The sequence below is a fragment of the Coloeus monedula genome (genome assembly GCF_965178545.1).
Source record: "Coloeus monedula genome assembly, chromosome: 20".
NCBI classification, from domain to species: Eukaryota; Metazoa; Chordata; class Aves; order Passeriformes; family Corvidae; genus Coloeus; species Coloeus monedula.
The window spans coordinates 10352437-10366276 of NC_138800.1; the positions used below are offsets into that span (position 1 = coordinate 10352437).

General features: G+C 45.2%; 2 protein-coding genes across 6 annotated transcripts in view; one reads left to right on the plus strand and one right to left on the minus strand.

The window, feature by feature from the left end:
- Positions 1 to 13840, minus strand: part of NF1 (neurofibromin 1) — a 75512-nt gene that overhangs the window by 16634 nt on the left and 45038 nt on the right. For 4 of the 5 annotated variants that reach the window (XM_082294432.1, XM_082294431.1, XM_082294430.1 and 1 more), the window contains 7 exons: positions 4440 to 4872; positions 3858 to 4198; positions 2938 to 3140; positions 2460 to 2653; positions 1998 to 2138; positions 1488 to 1767; positions 150 to 364 (listed from right to left, as the gene is read on the minus strand). In XM_082294432.1, the coding sequence (XP_082150558.1) occupies positions 150 to 364; positions 1488 to 1767; positions 1998 to 2138; positions 2460 to 2653; positions 2938 to 3140; positions 3858 to 4198; positions 4440 to 4872 (1807 nt within the window). The remainder of the gene's footprint in view (positions 1 to 149; positions 365 to 1487; positions 1768 to 1997; positions 2139 to 2459; positions 2654 to 2937; positions 3141 to 3857; positions 4199 to 4439; positions 4873 to 13840) is intronic. The other variant, XM_082294433.1, reaches the window with a different exon arrangement.
- Positions 5926 to 8790, plus strand: EVI2A (ecotropic viral integration site 2A; the record flags this gene model as incomplete). Its single annotated transcript, XM_082294806.1, is given in 3 exon segments — positions 5926 to 5949; positions 5951 to 6030; positions 8016 to 8790. Coding segments are annotated over 3 exon segments (879 nt in total).

A 13840-nucleotide genomic window follows, 5' to 3' on the forward strand; every position in this document is an offset into this window, starting at 1 on the left:
TTTGTACAATTGGGAATGTGCAGAAGTTTGGCTCTCAGAAATCAGCTGTTAACTTCAGCAGGGAGGAGGCACAGCCCCGGCACCGCTGCCTGCAGAGAGGGCCAGCAGTGCCCCTGTCCCTCAGGGGTCACTCCCCTGTCCCCACACACCTCCATGATCTCCAGCAGCGCCTCGGTGACCGTCTCCAGCGAGGTCAGGGCGAAGGTCTCGCGCTCGTAGGAGCCGGGTGAGAAGGACCTGTCGCGGTAGCTGGAGCGGAACGCGATCACCGCGGCCGACTTCACTTTGCTGATCCCAAACAGCAAATAAAATTTGGGCAGAGAGAACTCAGTCAAGCTCAGCCTTAAAACTTGCTTGGTCTCCTCTGTTGAATAAAGTTGTACATATGAGATTTACACCAGGGAAATTCAAATCCACATTTCCCCCCTCTGAGGCTCCTTCCCCAGGGACACCAACAGCCAAGAGGTCCCTGTGCCCATTGCAACACTGCTCCCTTTGCTACTGCCCCGAGTCAGGCACAGCAGCTCTGCTCTCCTGCCCTGACTGCTGGAACCAGGCACAAGAAATGGATTCTAGAGTCTGCTACAGAGACACTTGTTTAAAGATGTGGCTCTGTGAGTTTTCCTCACAGTGATTCAGAAAATGGAAATCCAGAGTGTTCCTGCTCTGAAATACCAACAGAACTGGAAGTTCAAACTGCAGCAGACTCTGCCTTTGGCTCTGGCACTCACAAGAAGAAAGCCACTTAAAGCAGAAGAAAATGATGGCCCTGCTCTAGCACTGAATATCTTCACAGTTCTGACCTTTCAGTTCATTTCAGTGCACTTCAAACCCACTGCGTGAGCAGGAGGCTCAGCACCCCCGTGCATCAGAGCACAGACACACAGACACCTCTGTGTGTGTGTGTGCACCCACTCTCCCTGATGATAGGTACAGACATAAAATGAGATTTCAGATACTTAAAAAAAGGCAAGATCACATAAACGTTGAATTTTTTTTCTGCACAAAATACGGCCTGGTTTTACATTGTGCTTCTGGGGTAAGAAGTGCCAAACTGCTAATATCAATTATTTTAGGACTGCTAAAACACAACAGTAGATAAAAGACCTGTTTTAACACTGTAACTTCACAATTCCCTTATGTAATTGGTATTTTTGTTATCATGTTATGCAACCCTTCACAAGATGCACGAGCCAGTTTTAGCACAGATGTATTTTCTCCTTTGCCTTGCCAGAAAATCACGTTACTTTCTTCTCTTTTTCTAAAACCCATTATACAAACAATTTACATTATGCACCTGCTCTGAGATATTTTTTAATTCCATACTCATTTCTTGTTGATCATATCCTCATTCTGATTTGTGTTCATGCTGAACTACAACCCACTATTTTCTAACTCTCTTAATAGTTTGCAGAGAAAGACAACTCAAGTATTTGTTAAACAAATTAAGGAGCAATCAGCTTCATTGAAAATCCAAAAAAGCTCACCACTGAAGTGAAGCTGTGAACAAGTGCAAAGAGAGTGAATGATGTTGATGACGAGCCCATGAGTGGAAGCTCTGAGGGAAAGGGGCCCCGTGGCCACCAGCAGAGTCACCACGTGGAAGAGGTAGGGGAGATGTGCTGCCACGTCCAGGGAGTTGTTGAAGGAGAGCATGAGCATGTACCGTGCCAGAATGGCAATGTCATCCCACATCAGGTGCTGCTCCAGCGTGGGCGTGGGGGACAGACAGGTCTTGTCAATGATTTTACACATCCTCCCAATCACCTGCAAAGAGAGCAACCATTTTGTTCTACTCAAACGGGGAGCACAGTTCAGAATTTCAGTAAAACCCATCACCATTTAACACTGAAATTATTCTTCTGCTTGGAACCTATTTTATCGAGGGTTTCGCATTAATTGCCTGTCCTGAGTTACCAGAAAGCATCTCAGTGTCACATTAGCAAACGAGCTGAAATTATTCTATGAAAGGAAATGAAGGCAAAGAGGGAACTCACTTTGCTTGACACCAGTTTGACATTGCCAGAAGCCAATGCTACAGCTGTGTCTGCCATCACCTCAGCTTTGATGGAGCCCAAGCCCCCCGTGGCACTGGTTTTGATGAAACTGTCCAGCACTACATCCAGGAGATCTGTTATCTGACAGAGAAAAAATTCCTTTCTTACCAGTCAGATTAACTTTACTTTTCCACAGTGAACCACCCTTTACACAGCAATCATTAATTTCTTCAGCTGAAGATGCACAACTACCACAAACTGAAGCATTGCTTTTAGTGACTTGAATTCCATTACGTTTTACTCCCAATCCTTCAGAACTAGAAACTGTAATTTAGTTAGCACTATTTGTATTTTACTTCCCACATTAAAGTATAACTATTTATAAAATGCTGACCTCCATAAGAAGAAACCTGATTTGAAGTGCAAGAAAACGTGTGTTTGTTTACAAATGCAGAACTGTACCTGTCCCAGACTCCCCCAGATCTTGGCCTGAATGGAAGGATACATCTGTTTCTCGTTGATGGTCATGGTGATGAGCTTGTCCAGGATGGCAGTGACGCGCTGGCGCTTGGCGTCGTCGTTGTGCTTGCAGAAGCGCACCAGGTTGGACAGCCAGGGGGTCATGTACTCCAGGCACAGGTGCTTCAGCTCAATGCCTGCAACAACACCCACCTCGTCACACACAGCCAGCACCGGCCTCTCTTCATAAATAACTCTTCCTCAGCACTTTTCCTTTCAGTTTTAGTGCCCAAAATAGTTACTGTCAGAGCTGGGCAAAGAACACTGGGCGATCAGAGAAGCTTCAAAAAGGCATGGCAAAAGGAGAGGGCAGCAGAGCCAGTGAGGAAGCTCAGTTGACTAAGCTAGCTCTAAAATCTTTCCACAGATTAGAATCTTTTCAAACTCATGGTTGGCACTAACAAGCACTAGAGTTACTTACTGGATTTGCTAAATCCTGAAATACACTCCTCCAAGAACTCCAAGGTGAGGTGTGGCTCGTTTGCTGCAAGAGTCTTACTGATAGATACAATAAAGAGTGTGTTGTTGGCAGGAATACACAGACCTGAAGTTTCCAGTAACTGGCCCTCAATCTTTAAATTAAAGGTACAGGTTAAGGCACATAGGAGATTATAGGCAGCAGACCTGTAACAAAGCAAACAATGTGATTTGTAAGAGCTTTCTTGTACTTTTGAACATATACATGTTATACACCACAGTATTGACATTTCAAACAGCAAATCAATGCTGCTGTAGTAGAAATCACATCTAAATCCTGAACTTTTTGCCTGGACTGGTTACAATTAGGAGAAAAAAAAAAATTCTTTGGAGAAATAGAAGAAATTATTCCTCCACTTGCTCTGAACAATTTCTGCTAAGGTTACAGAGTATGTTTGAAGGGCTTTTTACTGGACTTCTCAGAACAGCTTGGAGTTCCAGGAAATTCTAAATCCCTCCAGGTGTAGCTGAGCTGCTGTGAGAGAGCCTGCCCAGGGCCCAGGGGTGCCCCTGGCCAGAACCCAGCCTGGGGGAGCCTGTTCTGACACAAATCTAAGGGGTACAGCTCCCACGTTCTTAAACAAGAAGCTCAACACCATGGAAATCAAATGTACCCAATAAACACAGAGTGCAAAGCAGAAGTATTTCCCTTATAAAGGGAAATTAAGCTTCCTTCATGCCTTCACTTCCTCTGACAGTGTGTGCCCTTCTTCACTTAAAGAAACTCAATATTTATTTATTAAAAATTGCATTTTATGGAGCTGTGGCAAAAGAAAAATTCAAGAGAGAATTTCTAAGACTAGAGCAGCCGTGGGAAGGCTCCCAGTTTGTGAGCAGAGGGGCAGTAATGCCAGAGCCCTGTACCGCAGGCTGGGGTCGGAGCTGCCCAGGTTGAGCAGGGCGATGTTGAGCAGCGTCCCGGGCACGTCCTTGGGGCGGATCTTGGTGTGCTGGGGGATGGAGTCGGGCTGGGACAGCTCCCAGCGCGTGCGGATGTGGATGATGGACCTGACGATGGCTTCACACTCCTGGTGCATGAAGGTCAGTGGGGTGCCCTGGTTGGCAATGGTCAGGGTGAACTGGTTCTCATCCACCAGGCAGATCTCCTCGATCTCGGAGGCGTAGTAGATGTCATTTAGGAACACGGTCTGGCCCAGCACCCGCGTACGCTCTGCTGATGTCACCTGCACCGCTGTCGAGCCAACCTTGGGGAGACAAGAAAAAACTGCTGCAGCACCTCCTGGTAATCACATAAAGAGAGAACAGCCTGACACTTCTACTTTTAGAAAAGATAAACAGATCAAATTTTGTACTTCCTAAAGGGGTATACTAAAAAGTTGTGATTTCTCCTCGAGACAGGGGAGGAGAACTAAGGGACAGTAAAATCATATTCCAATCCTTATACAAATGTAACAGATCACTAGGAACAGCATTAAAAGCACTTACTTTAATAGAAACTTTGGTGTCTTTATGAGCCAGTTTGAGAGCATTGTGAAACACTTTCAAGTCCTCCTCCAAAGCCAAGGTAGCTGCTGGGAGCTTCTGCTGGTCGTGTTCGATGTGCTCTGCCAGCTTCCCTGGAGAGTCTATGAAAACAAGCCTTTTGCTCCCTTTCAAACCTGTCAAGAGCCTTTCATGGTATTTGGTGTATTCTCTGACCCAAGAGTTACAGTTATAAATAAAAACTGCTGCGACATTTTCATAAGCAAAGCCTGGAAAAACTACAAACCATTTAGAAAGAAAGTCTGTTTTAAAGCGATTACTGGGGCCAGCGTGTGTGAGGTCCACCACGATTTCATATGGCTTTGCATAGTATGGCTTCAGGGTCAGCAGCACGTGGTAGATCAGCAAATCCCCATTGATCTGACCAGTCTTGAACCTGTAAGACAAGACAGACATGGCCGGGTCACATTTGAGGCCCACAGCACAAACACCTGAGTGTCCAGGCATACCAACAGCACCCACAGTCCCGTCCATGAGCCAGACTGACCCTTCTCATGGTCCTGCAAACAGCCTCGGGCCACAGCAGGGACACCACACCTGCCTCTGGCAGTGCCTCACACTCCAGCCACGTTTAGTGCCCAGGATGAGGGAGCTGGGATTTAACTCAACTTCCTCCTGAAGAGCCCCACAACTTTGTAACAACCTTAGAGATTCAAATTGTATCTATATTTGTACGTGGAAAAATATATTTATCTCAGGAGTCTTAAGAATAATCAAACATCCACACCCCAACTTTTTCAGAGGGTCTCAGGGCCACTCCAATTACTCTGTCGTGCAGCACTCTAATGCTTGGGGGGTGTTTCTAAGAATGGTCAGTCCTCTGAGGAGTACAGAGGATTTGCCTACAAAAACAACTCTTTTCAAAAACATTCACATAATTGAGAATATTTTTTCTCACTTAAAGTTTCTCTGAATTTTGAGACTGGGCAATGCATTTGCCTAAACCACATCTCCAGAGTTCACACAGCAGACAGATTTCCAGTAGGAAGAATTAATTAAAAATAAATTAATCAGTAGCTTGTGAAAATTTAAGGTGCTTTTAAATACCTGTCACTGCTCTGAGCTGTCATTAACTCTTCCAAGGCAAACAACAGGCTACAGAAGAGCTGATAAATGCTGTCAGCACAGGTGTAGCTTTAAGGATTTTGGGACACTTCTCTCGATAGCACCTGAGTGCAGGACAACACCGGAGACAGAACACAGAGCATTCAACTGCACAGGAGATTATTCTTCCCATTACCTCCTGTGGTTCTGAGAGCTAAGTTGGGCAAGTTGGTGTTTTTCCCCCAACATCTCATGGTATAGCTGTTACCCAAAGGAAGTGTGTCATCACTGTGGTTTTAGTTCCCCACTTAGAGCCACATGTCATCACAGTTACAGATTTGTCTAAAAAACACCAGCACTGCCCAAATCTCCCTGCTGTACACTGATGGTTGCTTGCATCCTAGGAGCAACATATATGCACAAAGAAATCTTATTGTCAAAGGACTAAATATCTGAAACACCCATGTTCTGTTGACTACATCTTGGCAAGGTAAGTACACATTTTTGTTCTCCTATTTTAAGTTGTACTTCAAAGTTTCCTACATTTCGTAGAAAATTATATGCAAAAGTATTTTTAAAGAAGTTCGAGTAACTCAAAAATAGTAACTGTAGAAATATGATCTCCAACTGAATGAGGGAAGCTGACAAACTGTATTTTAGTCATGTTAAAGGTTATTCACAGTCAGACTCCTAGGCATTAACAGTGACAGTCACTACTTAGCTCTGTTGTTCCTGCACTGCAGATCTTGCTGGGTACTGAGACCCCGTCAACACCCAGACACAAAGGGTTGAACTAAAAAGAAAACCAGCTCTTTAAAGACCAGCTCCTTTGCTCTCATGGTTTCAAGTGCAGCCCTTCACACCATGAGCCTGCTGATTTCTAAGAAAAGCACATCTGGTCTGGAAGCCCACAATGAACACTGGGCTCAGTGTGCCCCGGGCAGAGCAGGGAGCTGCACCCGGGGCAAGGCCAGGAACAGGAACACTGCAGCATGGCTGGGCTGGCTCTGCCTGTTCTGCTCAAAATAGCTGAAATGTTGTTAAAAAACCCCAAGGTCTCCTGGGTTTGTTTTCCTTTTCCTTTTCAAAGTATGCCACAAGGCATCACTCAGGTGACTTCTACCATATACAGACAAAAATGATACCTGAGCTGTAGTTTGTGACTAAGATGGTTTCTAGTTCAAACTGAACAAACAGGATTCAGCTCAGGATGGAGAATAATTTTATGTTACGGGTGAACTGCAAAATTAAAGACACAGATCTTTTGTTGCTCCCTTGTCGTGCAAGGAGAGATCCCCTTACACACCAGATGTATCATCCCTGCCTTCCCTTCATCTGGGCACACACCAGGAACATCACTTCTCTCATTTTTCATATTTACACACACACACAAGCACACTTTGTTACCTTTACAGGCAACAAACAAATTTATTCAAGAACAAACATAAAATTAACAGTGTTACTTTTGGTCATTCTCTGTAGCATTTAAATTTGCACCAAGCAGAGGGTCTAACAACCAAAGGAGACACTTGGATCTGTTACTAGAGACAGAAGAAAGACACTGGTGGGACACCAGCCTCGCCCCGGGAAGGTCAGGAGCAGCCTGGCCCAAGCAGCAGCAGCACCTTGGTCACTGCTTGGCTGAGTTGTCACTCTTAATTTGAGGTTATTATCTTAGTATCAGACCAACCCCACTCTCACATTCTTACCCTCCAGACAAATCCAACAGGTACAGATTTGAATACCCCACAAATGTGAAACAGAACATATGAATAATTACTCTTATTTGCATAATTATCTGTGGCGTTTTAAAGAAAATGTCACAATCTGTAGCATGTTTGGGAGAAAAATACAAGAAGTACATTTGTGATAAAGAGCTTCTTGTACAAAAAAGAAGAAAAAATAAGAGAACAAAGATTTTCCTGGGCATTTTAAAGTACTCCAGCTGTGCTAGGAACTAGACACAATTCACGTAAGTTACTGGTGTCACTTACAGGAACATTTTGGGTTCAAGTTTTTCCCTTGCCCATCTGTTACCTGCAGGGTTCCCCTGCCCGCCCCAGGGGAACTCAGGGAGGTGAGAAGCAGTCAGTGATCTGTAACCTCCTCATGGTCTCTCCATTCTCCGTGTAAAAGCAGAAGTGATGACTGGGTGTAACATGGGCAGCTCCAGAGAGGAGGAACTCCCAGAGTCTGCCCTCACATCACGAAGCACTCAGTAGGAAACACTTTTCTTTCTCTCTCTGCTCCATGCTCTTTTTTGATCTTCGCATGTTTTCTATAAACTTCAAACTGTCAGAAGTTTGAGACAATCTATTCTTTCACAATCTGGGCGCTTGAACTCATCCTCCTACATCCCCCCAAAATGAGGCCAAGTATTTTTCATCAAAAAGGCTGCTATTCCCCGAGAAGTCCAATCCAAACCTCTAAGAACCAGCATTTGCTAAACTAACACCATAATTCGTATTTTTGCAGGGGACTCAACAGGAAGATGAAGACCAAGAGATGCAGTAACCCACACCTGGCCTTCCCTGTCATGATCATCTTCTGCCTGTGGCTGCAAACAAGTGCAAACCACACCGGTTACCCTCAGCTCAGAGATGAAACCTGGAGTCCCATCGGCCAAAACCTCAGTGGGAGCCGGAACAGGACAGAAGCAAGTACAAATTCTGCTCTGAGCCTCAATTTCAGCAGCCAAATGACTACTTTTGAAATGAAAAGTACCCTGCCATTCTTCTCTTCTACAATGGCCCAAAATTCAACTTCCCCTGCCCCAAGTGCAGTTTCCACCACTGGAGGATTGGGGACCAGCAGCAAACCCAAGAGCCCAATGACCAAAGAAACCTGTGACGACAATAAGTCTCTCATACTGATTTGCTTCATTATCATTGCAGTTCTTGTGCTCATCTGCACCTGCCTGTTTCTGTCCACAGTTGTAGTAGCTAACAAAATGTCCTATCTCAAAAGAGCCCAGCAGGGCAAACGCAGGCCCAGGACCAATGGTGACCTCCTGGCCACCAACAGCTTATGGCCCATGGCAGCAGGAACGTGGCAGAGGATGCCCAAGGAGACAAGTGGAAATGAGCTGATAATGCAGGAGCTGATACCAGGGAGGGATGCTGTGAACCGAAGGAAAACCAAAGATGAAACTACTGAGAAACTCACCAAAGCAGCAGATAATGAACAAGAAAGCAAAGAACCATCCCAGTCACACAATCCCATTTTAACCAATTTTGTAGTTGAGATTTAATTCACACTCAGGTAAAAATTCATCTTTTCCCTTTGTTACACTGTTAATGTAAGGCAAAAACATGACTTTCAAGTAACAACAAGAATTTCCCCTCAGGAAATGCCAGAGTTTAGAGTTTTTCTATTTATGCCAGTGGGAATGCTGCAGCCATGTGTGGATCCAGAAGGCAATAAGAATGTTAAATAGCTTTCTGTAAGTAGTGTCAACACTGGTTTTACTCCTTTCACCAGAAATCAGGGTGACAGAAGCTGAACAGGATAAACCAAAAGGACAGAATCTGCCCATGCTCAAAGACCACAGAGAGGAACAAGGGACAGACTGTCAGTCTGACCACCACACTGAACACTAAGATGCTGCACAGGTATAACCAAGTTGCTTTTTAAAGAAAACCATACATTAGTCACAACTCTGATTCAACCCCTGATTCAGGATCTAGTCCCTCTCAAAATGCCCTTCTGGATTTTCCACCAAGAATGTCTTAAACCAGCTTAATTACATTTGAAGTAGACTGATTTGAACCATATTTATTGTGTTTTGACATTGTCTATGAATAAATGAAGTTTGTAGTATTTCCTAGAATATGAGAACTTGTTCAACTTGTTATCCTCAATAAACTTGCAATATCAGTTTTTAAATGACTTACGTGATACTATTTCTCCAAGTCAAAATGCTAGAAAAAACATGACCAGGCATTTTGGAATGTTATATTCCTGTAACATTGGCTGAGCTCAGTAACGGTCTCTGATGACTCGCTGTGATTTCTGCATCGTGGAAATACACTCCACTTTCTCCTGACACCAATAAGAACATGCCAAGAATTTCCTCAAGCCACAACCACTTTTATTTTCTTTATTTTCAGAGGCCTGACCGTCCCACAATTCCAGGGAGGTGCCTGTGGCTGCTCTCCCTGCAGCAGAGCTTTGCTGTTTTAAGAAACCTGAGAAGCTTTCCACAGGCTGCTCCTCGGGCTGTGGAAACTCTGTTGCGCTGTGGTTACAAGTGCTGAGACTGCACAGTGCCAAAGCTCCAAACATCCTGTGCAGCTGTAACCACCAGCTGTGACGCATAAGATGGTTGCACGAGTTTGAGACGACCAGCATGACTGAATCCCCCACCCCAATTCCTTTAGATCAGCCATTAATTTGGCTGGCAGGGCAGCTACAGCAGCAGCAGAGGCAGGACCACAGCACTGTGGCAGCCAGAGGAGAGACACAGCTCAAAAAATGCAACTGCCAGGCTCAGAGGTGGGTTGTGTAGTGAGGAAAATGAAGCTGGAAGGAGTTTGCATGCTTAGCCTAGAACTGGGAATCAACTACAGGGGTTGAAGAGAACAGGGAGGAGACAAAGAAATCAGACAAGAAACACTGAGTTACTGTGTGAGTATGTGATCAGGATGCATGTTTGCTGCAGCAGCAGGCAGAGTGTCAAAGAAAGAGAGAAGCAGTGCAGTCAGAAGAGAGGCACAACAGGAAGGGCTGCAGTGGAATCTGTCAGTAGCCACAGGCAGAACACAATTGCAAAATGCCACAAGGACATATCTGGTGTGGGTTTCTTTCTGCCAGGCAGCCTTTCCAGGCAAAAATGCTCCAGGAGACCAAAGAGAGCAGCTTGAGTTACACTCCATGGAATGGACAGGGACAGACGGGGGAAGCAGCTGCACAGAGCACAGCCCTCCATAGTGATGGCAGCAGGTCCCAACCCTGTCCATAGAGATAAACAACCGAGCGAGTAGGGACAGGCTGAGGGTGAAATCAGATTTTGCCCTCTGCCTCTTGATGCAGCTACACAACAGAGGATGTGTAAGCAGCCAGCATCCCATGATCACACAGCTTTCCATGACTCACCAAGGAGCCCGGGGTGGCTTCCCACTAACCACAGCAAACCCACCGCTGGATTACATCAGCAACTCAAATCCAGCCCAAACTTGCACACTTTTTGATTCACACAGAAGAAACTCTATTTTCTACACAGACAGGCAAACAGGTATTTAAGAACTTGCACATAAACACACGGAGGTGCCACAAGCCCATGTTTATACGAGCCCAGCCGTGCTGGCAGAGCAGGAGTTTGCCCATAGAACACACGATCTCCGAGATAAAGAGTCCCCGAGCCGCCCGGCGCGGACGCTTCCTGCCAGTGTTGGCAACTTCCTCCCTGCACAAACTTCAGCATGAAAAGAGCCATTTTACGCTGTCTGACTCTGAGCACACTGAGCCCTCACGAGCCTTCAAACAACAAAGTCAGACGGTGCTTGCTTGAGAGAAGATAAATGTACAGGTAAGGGTCAACTTCAAGTATTAACTATTTTGAAAAGAGGGGAGCTGGATAAAAGCTGAATTGAATCATTTTAACCCGTTACAAATCTGACAGTTTAGATCACGTTGTTCTCGAGTTATTAACTTACTGCTCATGTGTGTTTACACTGCTGCATTTAAAATTTAATTTTGCGTATTTGTAAACCCATAAAGACTCATGCATATTAATTTCCCAGAAATAGCTTCACAGGACTAGCACTATAGTAGCTAATGAATTAGCTCAAATTGCCTGAAAGTGACTTCAGAAGGAAAGTAGGGGACAGATTTTATAACATTTATTTCATATGGAGACATTTAGAGAGCTGAACTCCAATCAGTACGGGGAAAAAAAAAATCTGTTTCATGCCAACAACTCAACATTTGCACAGTCTGCATGCAGGAGTTTATTTATAAAACACTTTGCCATTAGAATGCTGTGTCATTACAGCATCAGTACTTGGAAAACTTTTGAATATTTTGCTATGCTGAAGAAAGATGAGAACAGGAAATAAAAGTTTAAAAGAATTGTGAAAGAGCCTTTCACTTCTGTCTCAGCTTCTATCACAACAAGCCATTTCTTCACTTCTGACAACCCTGTCTGTCAGTGCTGCAGAGTTTGTTCCAGGTCCATAACCAGTTACATGATTGACAAAGGCTATTTTGAAACCCTGTGAGGACTGCTCTGCCAATGTCTTTTTCTGATAAGGTGAAAAAAGATGATAATAAGCCATTACCTTCAAACAAGTCACTTAATTAATACGATCGATAATGTTGAAAATCTGCTGTTATTTGTAAAGTCAGTGACAAACCTGCTGATCATGCAGATAGGAACAGACTTGAAATGTGAAATATTGGTTAGAGCGTTATTTTCACTGTGATGGTATTAACACAAAACTGTCTGGCAGCAGTAAAGTGCAAAAACGCAGTTTGCAAGTTACCATGTTCTACCTCTTCCCTGCAATAGGAGAGAACACTTGTGAAGAGGCTGGAGGGAAATGGCCAGCAACCAGGTCATGCTGGTTCTCTTCTGCGGGGAGATCTGGAGATCCCTTTCTGCAGCAGCACCTCACCACGCTGCCATGACTGAAAGCCACAAATACACCACTGCCAGGAGTCCAAGAGCAGACAAACTCATTCTCTACCAACTGCAAGCAACTGGGCCCAGTTTATACCAGTCTGACACATCCCTGGCTGTTACAGAAACCCAGGCCTTCCCAGGAGAGAAGGATGCCGGGGATGGCAGCTGGGTAGCAGCACTGATAATTGGCATAATTTTGATTGGGATGATGCTGGCGATTATTGTAATTCTTCTGTGGAAATGCTGCATGAGGCCTGTTCTGGCCGAGTCCCATTGGGCAGGCCGGTCTCCCTTCGCGGATGGGGATACGCCAGATCTCTTCATGGACTCTGACCAGGGCACCAAGCGTTCTTCAGTCCTATTTATGTTGCCTTGGAAATTGAAACAAGGCACAAACTTGCAGGAGGATCCGACTGTCCCAGAGAACCCACCCCAGCACACTACGAGTACTGAGAACGGGCAGCTGCCTCTGCCGGCCGCGGGCTGCTCCGGAGCCGGCACGGTCCCAGCTCCAGCTCCTGCCTCAGAGCTAGCCAACACTGCAGCTGACCCCTGTCCTCCCCCAGACACGCCACCCGAGTCCTCCGACCTGCCACCACCCCCAGACTGGCTCAGGGAACCCACCGAGGAGCCCAGCTCGGATCCCAGCAAGCACTCGGCACTTCACGCGGAAGCAGAGGAACCACTGCCCCCACCACCTGAGCTACTGATCCAGGCCATCCATGAAACATTGCCCCAGCCAGAACACTCTTTGTAGACTGCCAAATTAATTTCCAGAATAATTGATTTAAGGAAAATGTGGAGTAACTTTCAAAAAAGTGAAAAAAGGAGAAGTTGATGCAGGCAAGTGAGGCCCCAGCATTTCTCTGGCATTTCCCTGGTATTTCCCAACTTCAGCTTTCACAAGAGAGAACAACTTGCTTCTGCCTGAAGCAAATTTCTGACTACAATACAAATTGTGCCCTGTCATCACCTGTAACTAGAGATTCCAGAAGCCAGAGTACACAGCTGTGTGTGCCAGCACAGCTAGACACAGGTAACACACACATGGAGATGTCAGAGACAGCCCAGCTTCCGAGGGACTTGGCTTCTCACCAGGGTTTGCTCCACTGGGCTGTGCAAGTGAATGCAATCAATTCCAGTTCCTTTTAATAAAGCTTTCTGAGTTAAAGATGTTTTGGTCACTTAAAGCCCAACTGAATATTTGATTAGATACAGAATGCCCTCAGTTACTAACACAGACTCATTTAATGGTTCATAGATGCCAGATTCCTTTGAACTCCCAGTGTCCAAGTGCTTTACATGCTCCTCTCTGGGCCCTGAGTAACAGCACAGCTCATCTCTTCCACACCAGCCTTGGCTGGGCTGACTTTTGGGTGGGAAATAGCAGGCTGGTATTAGAAGTAAATTCATTTTAATGGGGTTTTTTACCGGTGTTAAACATTTATATTTATAGAAAGAAGCTGCTAGATGCTGAAGCTAGCTTTCCGTGAGAGCTGTGCAAAATGGCAGAGTTTGGAGTTCACCTGAGGAGGGAATAGATTTGTGGATGGAGCACAGAGCACAGGTTTGCACACAATAAACTTCAAAATTTTCAAACTACCACTAATAAAGAGCAGTACATTATGCAAATGCAATTCCAGGCTGCTGTGCATACAATGGCTACAGGAAAATATAT